The following is a 15,107-nucleotide window of genomic DNA, read 5'->3' on the forward strand; positions in this document are numbered from 1 at the left end:
TCCTCTGATTTTGCTTTTCTTTGCTTGGTTTCTTTTTGCTTCTCTTGTTCTCCCTGTCTTTCTCATTGTTTGCCTGGTGATGGAGCTTGATGACGAAGACAATAGCGAAGGTGTGCTGACTGGCCAAAGCTAACTTCTCTCCTTATCTATTTCTGCCTCTGTTTTTTTTTTAATGTGCCTCTGGTTTTTTTCTCTTCGTCCTCCTTCCCTTGGTTTTTTCAACTGTTTTCTACTTTTTGGTTCTCTCTGTTTTCCTTTCTTTTTTTCTCTTTTCCTTCTGTTTTTTTCCGTCTTCTTTTTGTCCTCTCCTCTTTTCCTTTTTGTTCTCTCCTCCACCTCCTTCGTGGCCTTTCTCTGGCTTTTATAAAGCTAGAGAATGCCAAGAGTTCATGCATCGTGGGGGCGAGGGATATCAGCTAGGAAACGTGGTCCATGACTGAAACGGTTTTGGTGCCTTTACTGCTGAAACGATTCCGGAGGAAGAAGGCGATGAATTGTTTTTGAAACGACGTCGTTTGTATCCCTGGAAATGGCTATTTTTAATTTGCTCCCTGAACTTCTGACATTTAACAAGTGGGCCACTGTTCAAGGAAAATTTTCTTTTTTTTTTAATTTTATCCGTGGATCAAATTGCAATTGAACCCCTGAATTTCAGTGCAATTTACAAAACAATCAATGGTTTTCAATTTAATCAATTCAGTCCTTAATTGACTCTTCAACTTTTAATTCTTTCAAAATTACCCTTAGAAAAATCAATTAACCCCCTATAGTATAACAACCTATTCACTTTAGTCCTTGGACTTTAATTTCTTGCAATTTTAACCCAAATCAACTCCAAACTTTGGTATTTCTTCACTTAAGCTCTTGATTGCATTAATTAATGAAATCAAAGTTTAATTAAGTCCCTGAACATATTAATTCTTTTAATTTTTGATCAAATTGACTCTCAAATATAATTCTTTCCAATTAAAACCTAAATCGATTTAAAAATTAATTTTTCTTACAATCAAACCATTCATAAACTCAATTAATTTTTCAACAAAATCTAATTTAGTCGTTAAACATTTGATTTTGAACTTTTCTTCCTCAAGTTGATTTTTCTTTGTCAATAGGGCCTTCATCAGTTAAAAATATATTGTCAAATTTTAATATTTGTATTTTTAAACTTCCTCAACCAATCTTTGTCTATTTTTTGGGCGCCCTCATGTTTTTCTCTCACTGCAATATATTTTCCGGTTTTCTTCTTATAATTTTTTTATTTTTTTAGGTAAGGATCCAAAAATAAATAATAACATCAGTCTTATTCTAACTTTTTCTATCAAGTCAAACATCTTATCATTTTTTAATCTCATTTTATTTCTCCTTATTTACCATTTGTTAAAATTGATAAAAATACACGCGATTCTGCTATCTTTCTCATTAAATGTACATAATAAGCACTTATTTAACAATTCCATCGTTAATATTTGATCTTCAATTATCATTTACACAATATTTTTTAATTTACAATGGAATAATTAAATGTGCAAACACCTCACAATCGAAGATATTTCCACACCAATATCTAGAGATAAATTTTTTTTATAGCATAACGATAATGATTGGACTTATGACTTGGTGGGTCATCATCTGCACTAATTTTCATCAGTAATATAATTATTTTAATGGATTAATTTTAAAAAACTTTTAGCCTCGTCACTAAATTATGAGTGAACAACAACTTTATCTACATATAGTGTGTAATTATTATTATTTTTAAAAATATTTTTTTATTTTTAAAATTTATTTTTAACATTAGTATATCAAAATAATTTAAAATTATTAAAAAAATTAATTTAATTTAATTTTTATATTATAACTTTTAATAACTTTATGGTAACACCTTCATATCATAAACAACTATATCAAGTTGTCCATGATCGCTCCACAAACTCTTCAAACAATGATGTCTCACAAAGAAAAACATCACACACATTTACTTCACCTTCTCTTTAGATATTGCATGTAATGAAAAACCGTCACATTCTAATACGATTATGTGGGTGAGATCATTATTCACCTTCATCTCTTGGTTTACATTTTGCAAAATATATATTAATAAAAAAAATAACAACAAAATCTTTCATTTAGTTCAAACTAAAGTAATTAATAATAGATATATTACGATGAGCAATTTATTTTTTTTAATTAACATGGGTGTTCGGGTTAATTTGCGCATACCTCGACTAATTCCACGGGCCTTGAAGTTAACGACCATGTAAATCTCCAATGACCCTGAGATTTGTGGGACTCGAAGTGATAATTTTTAGAGAATAAATCCAAAACTTGACCAGTTAAACTACACCGCTCAAAATTAATCATTAATTTCTTTGTTATAAAACCAAATTAATGCTACTTCCTCATGTCATATAAACACAAGAAAAAAACTACAAATGTCTTTCAGTCATTGGTATGGAATACTTAATTCAAATGATTGGTTTACTAATTACATAAGTAATTACATTAAGGATATAACAATGTTAATTACTTGATGCTTTTTATGATATAGGATAAAAATGATTAAGGTAGTTTTTGTTTCCGTAACTCTAGCATTTTAGAATAATTTTGCTTTTAAAAAATATTAAATTAATATTCTTTAGATATTTGTTTTATGATTATAATATATTTTATGAAAAATAAAAATTATATAAAAAAATTCTAAGACACAGATATTCTCAATCTCCTCCTAGTGCATGACAGAAATGACAACCTGCAAATTTGAAAAGGATATTAAATAACAACCGTTGGATTGATTCTGTGTGCTCTCTATTTGATTTAGATCGGTGGATTTTGCCGACGGGTTTGACCAGTAAAGGAAATGGATGAGGCTGCTAGTCTAGTCCTTGACCTTGGTCAGCGAAATCCGTGTTTAGATAAGATATATTGAATGCACTTCTTTCCTTTATTAGGGGGCGCGGACCCTTCTTTTGTCCTATATCACTGCAAAATATCTAATTTCCTTAATTACTTACTAGATGAATAATACATACCATGAATTGAGTTAAAAATTATTTTTTTAATAAAAAAATAAATTGTTTGGGGGCTTACTTGATGTAATATGATTGACTTTATGGGTTTAAAAATAACTCATACACTCAGTAAAAATAATATTTGACTAAACAAAATTTTAAGATGATATATTTTTTTAATATTAAAATAAAAATATATTAGATTGAGCTAGATCAACCTGGGTTAATATGTCAAATTCATGATCCATGTATATGAGACTATGATAACTCTATAAAAAACAAGTCAAAATAAATTATGAAGTATCAAATCCACTACTTTAATCTTGAGACTGAGATAACTCATAAAAAAAAAGTCAAAAAAAATTATAAAGTTTGATTTTCAATCACACTTGTCGGACCTAATGTTGAACCATGTAATTTGTAAAAATCTTAATTAAACATAAAAAATAAACCAAGTCAACTCGAGCTAACCGTTAAACATTATTTTCGGGTAATGAGACTAGGATAATCTAATGAAAAACAACCTGAAACAAATCATGAAACCAATATAAACTCTTAGAAAGAAAATAAAAAACAACAACCTGATTTAACTAGGGTTAAAATATCAAAACTCGTGACATTGATTGTGAGACTAATATATTCTCATAAAAAAGCAAATCAAAACCGATTATGAAGCTCAATTATCAACCGATCCAATGTTAAATGATAAAATTGAAAAAAAATTAATTAAAAAAAAAGATACAAAAAACAACCGTAGTCAACTCGGGTTAATCAATTAAATATTATTCTCAGGTCATGAGACCAAGATAACTTAATAAAAAGTGAATAAAACAAATCATGAAACTTAATTCTCAATTAAATCAATATTAAAGGATAAAATGAGAAAAAAATAATTAAGAAAAAAAACCTGAGTCAACCGGGTTAACCCATCAAACGAAGTTAACCCATCAAATCTAGGATCCATGTCATAAAATAATAATAACTAAATAGAAAAAGAATAATCTAATATTAAATGATGAATTTAAATATTAATATAAAAAATTAAAGAAAAAAAATAAAATAAATTATTATTTCAATGAATAGTATTCTATGCTTTACGAGGAGGAATACAATGAAATCGAACGATAACCATCCTAAGAACCCTACACTTATCTCACTGCATGTCCTTAAGCAATTCTTAATTTCTGCATGTTCACCTTCAACATGAATCAATATGGGATTGGGGAGTGAGTTGCTCATCTATAGTTGAGGTCCATCATAGACTTCCTTTTGGCCAATAATAACTCTCAGCACCCCCGAAATTTGGTCTCCTAACACCATTTTCTCTTCTCTTTTTTTTTTTAAAAAGGGAACAATGTGCATTTATCTATGCCAATGCGAGCAGCAGTTATTGTTGACTAATATTTATTGTTGACTAATATTTTTGGGATTGCGGTGATATATGTTTTAAAATAATTTTTTTTAATTTTTTAAAAATTATTTTTATTATTAATATATCAAAACAATCTAATAATATAAAACAATTTAAATTTAAATAAAAAATAATTCAAATTTTAATCTTATCTATTTAAAACACAATACCAAACCAACTAAAAAAAAAGCACATGGGTGATGGTTGGACCCATAAGAGTTGAAACTGAATCCTATATAAATCCCCTTCTTACCACTCCCAACTCTCACTCCCAACTACACGTGTCTTCTTTCTTGCCTTTCTCCTTTCTAAAAATCAACATGAAGCTCCTCTCTCTTCTCCTCTTCTCAATGCTGCTGCTTATCCTCTGTTCTATCAAGCACACATCAGCTGCCTGCCACGTCGATGATCATGCGGGTCTTTTGGCATTCAAGTCGGGTATAACCCACGATCCATCAGGCATGCTTAGCTCGTGGAAACCGGGCACCGATTGCTGCTCTTGGGGAGGCATTACATGCCTCGACAAGATCCGGGTCAACACCGTATGGCTTACCGGCAACCCGGACAAACCGAATGGATATTTAACGGGTTCAATCTCACCCTCTCTCGTCAAAGTTCAAAACCTTGATGGTATTTATTTTTTTGATCTTAACATTACGGGTCCATTCCCGGATGTTTTATTCCGGTTACCAAAGCTCAAATACATTTACATAGAAAACAACAAGCTCTCGGGCCCGTTACCTTCTGATATAGGCAAGATGACCCAACTTGACGTTCTCAGTTTATCAGGCAACCAGTTCACTGGGTTAATACCGAGCTCAATCGCCGAGTTGACTCAGCTGAGTCAGCTTAAACTTGGTAACAATCTACTCACTGGCCCAATTCCTCTTGGAATCAGCAAGCTAACAGACCTGTCTTTCTTGAGTCTACAAAATAACAAACTCACGGGTACCATACCTGATTTTCTCTCATCACTCACAAACCTTAGGATTCTTCGACTTTCACATAACAAATTCTCTGGTAAAATACCAAATTCAATAGCCTCCCTGGCTCCGAACCTTGCTTACCTTGAACTAGGCCACAATGCGTTGACAGGAACAATCCCAAGTTTTCTTGGAAAGTTCAAGGCACTAGACACCCTTGATCTTTCTTGGAACAACTTCACAGAAACTGTCCCAAAAAGTTTTGGAAACTTGACAAAAATATTCAATCTTGATCTCTCTCACAACTCTCTTGTAGACCCATTTCCTGTAATGAATGTTAAAGGCATCGAGTCACTTGATTTGTCTTACAATAAGTTCCACCTTGAGAAAATACCGAACTGGGTCACTTCGTCTCCCATCATTTACTCTCTCAAGCTTGCCAAATGCGGGATCAAGATGAACTTGAATGATTGGAAGCCAAAGGAGACGTATTTCTATGACTACATTGATCTTTCCTACAATGAAATATCAGGCAGTCCAGTTTGGTTGATGAATAAGACTGATTATTTGGTTGGTTTTTGGGCTTCAGGTAATAAGTTGAAATTTGATCTGGGGAGTTTAAAGATTGTTGGGACATTGAAGAACCTGGAGTTGTCAAGAAATCTGGTTTATGGTAAGGTGCCCAAGTCAGTTTCTGGGCTGGAAAGTTTGAATTTGAGTTACAATCATCTCTGTGGACAGCTTCCATCAACAAAATTCCCCGCTAGTGCATTTGTCGGCAATGACTGTCTGTGTGGTGCTCCACTACCTCCTTGCAAAGTGAAGGGGGAGTAAAATAACAAATGGTGGTCCATGCGAGTTGGATTAATAAGAAACTGGTTCGCATTCAAGACTAGGAATCTTTAGCTGAATGCTTAACTAGGAGCTGTCTTTTGCCCTTCTATTTCTTTTTTATTTGTTAGCGTCTTGTGTAGTTATGTGCTCTCATATAGCCCAATAAACTTGCCAATAACAACAATGTTGAGATCCTTGGTATGTTACAAAAGAGCTGAGTTTTAATGACAAAATGAGTCACGTGCAGCAAATGTGCAGCTATATCATAATTCTCAAATCTTTTTTTGATTTTGTTTTGTTAATTGTTCAGTTTGATTCTATATTTAATCTTTGATATTTTTAAATTTATAAATAGTTTATCAAATTACAAATATGTTTTAATTTTATTCTCTATAATTTTTTAATCTATAATTGTTTTTATCTATAAAATTTTATCCTCAATTTTTAAATTGATGTTTATTTTATTTGGGATCATCTTTTATTTTTTTTATTACATTCTCGATTTTTTTCTATCAAATTTTTTTCTTATTATTTTTGTTGTTTTTGCTATTTTTTTAAAAAAAATTTATTGATATCATCCTTCAAAATTATATTTATTGAGAATTAGACTTCTTTCTTAAATCTAGATCAAAGATTTCATGGGTTGTGATTTTTAGAAATTAGACCAGGTTTAAGAGGTTTGTCGGGTTTGCTTGATTTTTTTTTTCTTTTTTTAAACTGATATTTTTTTATTTTGTATCCTCTTTTTTTTTTTGTTAATTTTTCAGTTTCATTCTATTGGGTTAGCTCTCTATAATATTTTTCAATTTCACCCCAACCATTTTTACCTTATAAATAATTTGTAAAATTACAAATGTTTTTTAATTTCTCCATCTATTATTTTTTTTAATCTTTCAAATTTAGTTATCATTCTTTTAATTGCAATTTATTTTGTTTGGGAACATTTGTTTATTATTTTTTTCAAATTTCATCATCCTCATGTTTTTTTCTATCAAATTCTATCTCTATTCTTTTTGTTGCTGTTTATTTTTCTTTCACAAGTTTCTTTTATTAATATTTTTTCCACGATTTTATCATTTTAAATTAAATTTGCTAAGAGTTAAGTTTCTTAATTGAACTCGGATCCAAGGTTGCAGATTTGAAAGAATAGACTAGATTTAGAAAGTTCACCTGAATTTGTTTGATTTTTTCCCTTTTTTTCTTATTGTTTTTTGTTTTTGTTTTTTTATTTTTGAGTTTTATTCTATTAGGTTAGCCTTTTATAATATTTTTTCATTTCACCCCTATCATTTTTTTAATTTTTTAATGTATAAATAATCTATAAAATTATAAAAAATTTAATTTAATTTAATTTTTATATTATAACTTTTAATAACTTTATGGTAACACCTTCATATCATAAACAACTATATCAAGTTGTCCATGATCGCTCCACAAATTCTTCAAACAATGATGTCTCACAAAGAAAAACATCGCACACATTTACTTCACCTTCTCTTTAGATATTGCATGTCATGAAAAACCGTCATATTCTAATACGATTATGTTGGTGAGATCACTATTCACCTTTTGGTTTACATTTTGCAAAATATATATTAATAAAAAAACTAACACCAAAATCTTTCATTTAGTTCAAACTAAAGTAATTAACAACAGATATATTATGATGAGCAATTTTTTTTAATTAACGTGGGTGTCCGGGTTAGTTAGGGTGTACCTCAACTAATCTCACGAACTCTGAAGTTAACGACCATGTAAATCTCCAGTAACTCTAAGATTTGTAGGACTCGAACTTGTGATCTTCAAAGAGCAAATTCAGAGTCTGACTAATTAAGCTACACCGCTTAGAATTAATCATTAATTTCTTTGTTATAAAACCAAATTAATGCTACTTCCTCATGTCATATAAACAGAAGAAAAAAACTACAAATGTCTTTCAGTCATTGGTATGGAATCTAGGGGTAAGCAAATTCAATTCAGTTCAGTTTTCACCTAAAAAAACTAATCAAAATCAAATTTTGAAAAACTTAAAAATTCAAACCGGAACCGGTTCAAACCGACCAGTTTCGGTTCGGTTCGGTTTTTTTAACAGAATAACCGGAAAACCTGTATTATTTTTTTTGGGCTTTTTTGGGCTTTCTAAGGCTTTTTAATGGGTTTTCTGATGGGCTTTCTGATGGGCTTTTTATTAATGTAAATATTATCTAATTTTGTTACAAAATTCTATAATATATTTAATATTTTTTGTCACTAAATATTCATTTATATTAAATTATTAGTGCTAATATTATGTTTAATATGTTGCAAGTCTTTCTAATATTTATGTTTTGGAGTTTGGACTCCTCCTGCATCAAAGTTTAAATAACACACACACCAAATTAAAATTAAAATTACAAAGCATTGCCTTCAAAAGGGCTTAAAAAAAACAACAAATAACATTGCCATAAAAAATAAAATACTTCATGCAAAAAATATAAATCTTCATTGTGCACATCATCTCAATCAAAAAACACATCAAGATGACAAGAACATTGCACTTTGATTCCGTAATACCATTGACATCAAAACCTGAAAATCAAGATCTAAAATTATAACATGATAAAATAAATTAGAATATGTAAAAATAAAAGGTAGCATTTTACCATCAAAGTAACTTTTGAACTAATTATCATTCGTTACTAAATGTAACTTTCCACCAAATTCTACAAAATAAAAAATTAGACATGTTAGATAATTGCAAACAATTTAATTAATAAATAACAAAATAAAAGGTGCAAGTTTCTAAAAAAAATTACCTGACTCAAGGTTTTCGTAGGTTTCAAGATCATTTATCAAGCTTCTAATATCAGTTGGAATTGATCCATGATGCAACCAATTTTGACAACAAATGAGTGCTTGAACAGTTACTGGAGATAGAGAACTTCGAAATTGATCAAGTACACGACCACCTGTGCTAAATGCTGATTCAGAAGCCACTGTGGATATAGGAATAGCCAGAACATGTTGTGCAACCTTTGAAAGTGTCTTATATTTCAAAGCATTACTTTTATTTTGGTTGATATGTTGTAAAAAAAATTATGCTGCTGAGTGCTGAGATTGTATTTTGTAATTTCAATAGACAATAATACAATACAATATATATATAAACATTATTCTCTTTTCATAAAATAAAAAAAATTCAGTTTTCAGAATTGATAAATTACAATCCACCGAACCCCCCTTCTTTTTTTTAACACAGATAATAAACATTATTCTCTGTTTTTTTAGCACACAGCACACCATAATAATGGATTAGCATTTAGCAATGATATTTAAAACAAATGCCTCTCCGGGAAACTATCTTTTTCCATTTTTCTCCCTGATGTAATAACATCAGGCTCATAATACCAATTCACCGCATTGGTATTGCAAGCTTTTATCATTTTTTTTTAGTATCATTTTCTTCTTCAGTCGCTTGGCTATTGACATAATGAGATAATTTTTCTAATCTTTTACCAGTACTCCACCTCAGAGTATGAGTGGAATTCGATCTCTAATCTCTAGCTAAAACGACACAAAGAGGTTTCTTTAGTAATGATCAAGTTTTACCACTACCAGTGCCAATTATTCCCATTTCTTTTAGTGATGTGCTGTTAGCTTTAGCATTTGGAACAATCAATCTACGTTTTGTATATTAAATTAACATGCAAGAGTTTGTATATTAAATTAACCCTCATTCCGATATTAATCTAGATTCCATTATTTTTTCATTGCTACTCATGACCTTAATAAAACACGAATTCATTAACATATTGTCTTTCTCAACAAAGAAAAACACATTGTCTCTGTCATAAATTTCTTCTTAAGAAGTTTATTAAAAAATAAACGGAATCACAGAGCATATGTTCAAAAAAAAAAAATTGACAGAAAAAAGAAACCATACCTGGTGTGACATGATTCAAGGTCGGGTGTGAGAGAGGGAGGTGACTGCCTGACTGGATCTGGAGTTGGACTCTGGAGGTTCGGTGAGCCAGTGTGGTGTGTCCTACGATTCAAGATCGGGTGTGACTGTGTGAGAAAGGGACGTGGCTGATTGGGGTTTGAAGATGAAGATGGTGGCCGGCGGGAGAGGGATGTGGCTGACTGGCGTTTGAAGATGAAGATGGTGGGAGAGGGATGTGGCTGGCTGGCGTTTGAAGATGAAGATGCTGAGAGAGGGATGTGGCTGGCTGTGGTCCAGTAAATGAAGATGGATTGATTTCGTTACAGATGTGAAATTGTGAGTTGAGGGAGCGGCTCAGGAGCAAGGAGAAGGACGGCTGGAGCAGGAGTATGGATGCTAGGGTTAAGAAAAGTAACGCGATTTTTTTTTGTATTTATAGTAGTACCCCTTAAACCGAACCGGTTCGATTCGGTTGAGGTTTTTCCGGTTTCAGGTTTCTGAAACCGAAACCGAACCGAACCGAAAATTTTTGCAAAAAATTTAATCGGTTTAATCGGTTTTTTTTTTCGGTTCGGTTTTTTCGGTTTTTTTTTTCTCGGTTTTTTTGCTCACCCCTAATGGAATCCTTAATTTCAAATGATTGGTTTACTAATTACATAAGTTTGCTTTCTTGAATTAAAAAATCTTAAAATCAACATTAATAGAATAAAAATTTAGCTCAATTAACATTCAAGCTAACTTACATTAAGGATATAACCCTCTTAATTACTTGATGCTATTTATGATATAGGATAAAAATGAGTAAGGTAGTTTCTGTTTGCGTAACTCTAGCATTTTAAAATAATTTTGCTTTTAAAAAATATTAAATTAATATTTTTTAGATATTTGTTTTATGATTATAATATATTTTATGAAAAGTAAAAATTATATTAAAAAATTATAAGACACAGATATTCTTAATCTCCTCCTAGTGCATGACAGAAATGACAACCTGCAAATTTGAAAAGGATATTAAATAACAACCGCTGGATTGATTCTGTGTGCTCTCTATTTGATTTCGATCGGTGGATTTTGCCGACGGGTTTGACCAGTAAAGTAAATGGATGATGCTGATAGTATTAAAATAACAATATATTAAATTGATTTGGATGAATCTGGGTTAATATGTTAAATACATGATCCATGTACATGAGACTATAATAACTTTATAAAAAACAAATCAAAATAAATTATGAAGTATAAAATTCATTACTTTAGTCTTGAGATTGAGATAACTTATAGAAAAAAAGTCAAAACAAATTACAAAGCTTGATTCTCGATCACACTTGTCGGACCTAATGTTGAACCATGTAATTTGTAAAAATCTTAATTAAACATAAAAAAATAAACTAAGTCAACTCGAGCTAGCCGTTAAACATTATTTTCGGGTAATGAGACCAGAATAACCTAATGAAAAACAATCTGAAACAAATCATGAAACCTAATTTCCAATCAAACACAATATTAATTGATGAAATTGAAAAAAAAAGATCAATTAAAAAAAGAAGAGAAAATGAGTTAATTTGGTTAACCCGCCAAACCAGTGACTCGTGTTATGAGACGAGGACAACCCAATAAAAGAAAAATCCAATGATGATAGACCTGTGAGCCGAGTCATGAAACCAATATAAACTCTTAGAAAGAAAATAAAAAACAACATCTTGATTTAACTAGGGTTAAAATACTAAAACTTGTGACATTGACTGTGAGACCAATATATTCTCATAAAAAGCAAATCAAAATAGATTATGAAGCTCAATTATCAACCGACCCAATGTTAAATAATAAAATTAAAAAAAAATAAATTAAAAAAAACACAAAAAACAACCGTAGTCAACTCGGGTTAACCTATTAAGCATTATTCTCAGGTCATGAGATCAACATAACTTAATAAAAAGTAAATAAAACAAATAATAAAATTTAATTCTCAATTAAATTAATATTAAAGGATGAAATGGAAAAAAAATAATTAAAAAAAAAAACAAGAATCAATCGGGTTAACCCACCAAACAAAGTTAACCCATCAAATCTAAAATTCATGTCATAAAAAAATGATAACTAAATAGAAAAAAAAAGTCTAATATTAAATTAAATGATGAATTTAAACATTGATTAAAAAAATTAAAAAAAAGAAAAATAAAACAAATCATTATTTCAATGAATACTAATACAAGGAGGAATACAATAATTTTTTTTTTTATAGTTAATATTCTTAACAGGAACGATATCCATCCGAAGAACCCGACACTTATCTCACTGAAAACGAAATGATAACGTTGGTCGCCTATTGTTATGGGATCGGGGAGTGAGTTGCTCATCTATAGTTGAGGTCCATCATAGACTTCCTTTTGGCCAATAATATTTGCCAATCTTTGCAATATATATGAAAATAAAACAAAGCGCAAGCATGCCACCATAACAAAAAAAAAAAAAAGAAAAAAAAAAAAAGGGGGACAATGTGCGTTTGTCTATGCCAACGCGAGCAGCAGTTATTGTTGACTAATATTTGGAGGAGTGGGGTGATATTTGTTTTTTTAAATATTTTTTATTTTAAAATATTTTTTATTTTTAAAAATTATTTTTATTATTAACATGTTAAAATATAAAAAAATTAATTTTAAATAAAAAATAATTCAAAGTTTACTCAATTAGAATGCAATATCAAACAGGAACTAAAATAAAATAAAAGCACATGGGTGATGGTCGGGCCCATAAGAGTTGAAACTGAATCCTATATAAATCCCCTTCTTACCACTCCCAATTCTCACTCCCAACTACACGTGTCCTCTTTCTTGCCTTTCTCCTTCCTAAAAATCAACATGAAGCTCCTCTCTCTTCTCCTCTTCTCAATGCTGCTGCTTATACTCCGTTCTTTCAAGCACGCATCAGCTGCCTGCCACGTCGATGATCATGCGGGTCTCTTGGCATTCAAGTCGGGTATAACCCACGATCCATCAGGCATGCTCAGCTCGTGGAAACCGGGCACCGATTGCTGCTCTTGGGGAGGCATTTCCTGCCTCGACAAGATCCGGGTCAACACCGTATCGCTTTACGGCAACCCGGACAAACCGAATGGATATTTAACGGGTTCAATCTCACCCTCTCTCGTCAAGCTTCAAAGCCTTGACGGTGTTTATTTTAGAGATCTTAACATTACGGGTCCATTCCCGGATGTTTTACTCCGGTTACCAAAGCTCAATTACATTTACATAGAAAACAACAAGCTCTCGGGTCCGTTACCTTCTGATATAGGCAAGATGACCCAACTTTACACTCTCAGTATATCAGGCAACCAGTTCACTGGGTTAATACCGAGCTCAATCGCCGAGTTGACTCAGCTGAGTCAGCTTAACCTTGGTAACAATCTACTCACTGGCCCAATTCCTCTTGGAATCAGCAAGCTAACAGGCCTGTCTTTCTTGAGTCTACAAAATAACAAACTCACGGGTACCATACCTGATTTTCTCTCATCACTCACAAACCTTAGGATTCTTCGACTTTCACATAACAAATTCTCTGGTAAAATACCAAATTCAATAGCCTCCCTGGCTCCAAAACTTGCTTACCTTGCACTAGGCCACAATGCGTTGACAGGAACAATCCCAAGTTTTCTTGGAAAGTTCAAGGCACTAGACACCCTTGATCTTTCTTGGAACAACTTCACAGAAACTGTCCCAAAAAGTTTTGGAAACTTGACAAAAATATTCAATCTTGATCTCTCTCACAACTCTCTTGTAGACCCATTTCCTGTAATGAATGTTAAAGGCATCGAGTCACTTGATTTGTCTTACAATGAGTTCCACCTTGAGAAAATACCGAACTGGGTCACTTCGTCTCCCATCATTTACTCTCTCAAGCTTGCCAAATGCGGGATCAAGATGAACTTGAATGATTGGAAGCCAAAGGAGACGTATTTCTATGACTACATTGATCTTTCCTACAATGAAATATCAGGCAGTCCAGTTTGGTTGATGAATAAGACAGATTATTTGGTTGGTTTTTGGGCTTCAGGGAATAAGTTGAAATTTGATCTGGGGAGTTTAAAGATTGTTGGGACATTGAAGAACCTGGAGTTGTCAAGAAATCTGGTTTATGGTAAGGTGCCCAAGTCAGTTTCTGGGCTGGAAAGTTTGAATTTGAGTTACAATCATCTCTGTGGACAGCTTCCATCAACAAAATTCCCCGCTAGTGCATTTGTCGGCAATGACTGTCTGTGTGGTGCTCCACTACCTCCTTGCAAAGTGAAGGGGGAGTAAAATAACAAATCGTGGTCCGTGCGAGTTGGATTAATAAGAAAGTGGTACGCACTCAAGACTAGGAATGTTTAGCTGATAAAAGAATAATGCTTAACTAGGAGCTGTCTTGTGCCCTTCCATTTCTTTCTGTTTTTGGTTAGCGTCTTGTGTAGTTATGTGCTCTCTTCCTGTGGAATTCAGAATAATTTATTACAGCATTTAAAAAAATCTATTACAGCCGGTGATCAATTCAGTCTAATAATCAGGACATGGATCAGATGGATTGACCCAGATCAACCCGAGTCAACAAAAAAAAACAAAAACATTTCATCAATTGCTCAAAAATGACCCTAATTAAAAACCCAAAAAAAAAAAATCAATAAAGAAAATCCAAATGCAATTCCAAAAACCTAGCAAAACTAATATCAGTTGGAATTAATCCATGATGCAACCAATTTTGACAACAAATGAGTGCTTGAACAGTTGCTGGAGATAGAGAACTTCAAAATTAATCAAGTACACGACCACCTGTGCTAAATACTGATTCAGAAGCTTGTGGATATAGGAATAGCCAGAACATGTTGTACAAACCTTTGAAAGTGTCTTATATTTCAAAGCATTACTTTTATTTTGGTTGATATGTTGTAAAACAAATTATGCTGCTGAGTGTTGAGATTGTATTTTGTAATTTCAATAGACAATAATACAATACAATATATATATATATATATATAT

The 15,107-nt window shown here is 31.7% G+C and overlaps 2 protein-coding genes across 2 annotated transcripts; both read left to right on the forward strand.

The window, feature by feature from the left end:
* The first annotated feature begins 4,671 nt into the window (after nucleotides 1–4,671).
* LOC18104358 (probable leucine-rich repeat receptor-like protein kinase At1g35710) lies at nucleotides 4,672–6,445 on the forward strand. Its single transcript, XM_024583124.2, has one exon. It carries the CDS (start codon nucleotides 4,740–4,742, stop codon nucleotides 6,174–6,176), a length of 1,437 nt encoding a protein of 478 aa, XP_024438892.2. The 5' UTR covers nucleotides 4,672–4,739; the 3' UTR covers nucleotides 6,177–6,445.
* Nucleotides 6,446–12,901: 6,456 nt separating this feature from the next.
* Nucleotides 12,902–14,604, forward strand: LOC127904198 (DNA damage-repair/toleration protein DRT100-like). The gene has a single exon (XM_052446495.1). The coding sequence runs from the start codon at nucleotides 12,957–12,959 to the stop codon at nucleotides 14,391–14,393; it is 1,437 nt and encodes a 478-aa protein (XP_052302455.1). The 5' UTR covers nucleotides 12,902–12,956; the 3' UTR covers nucleotides 14,394–14,604.
* The last annotated feature ends 503 nt before the right edge of the window (nucleotides 14,605–15,107 follow it).

Source organism: Populus trichocarpa, chromosome 13 (assembly GCF_000002775.5).
Source record: "Populus trichocarpa isolate Nisqually-1 chromosome 13, P.trichocarpa_v4.1, whole genome shotgun sequence".
In the NCBI taxonomy this organism is placed as follows: Eukaryota; Viridiplantae; Streptophyta; class Magnoliopsida; order Malpighiales; family Salicaceae; genus Populus; species Populus trichocarpa.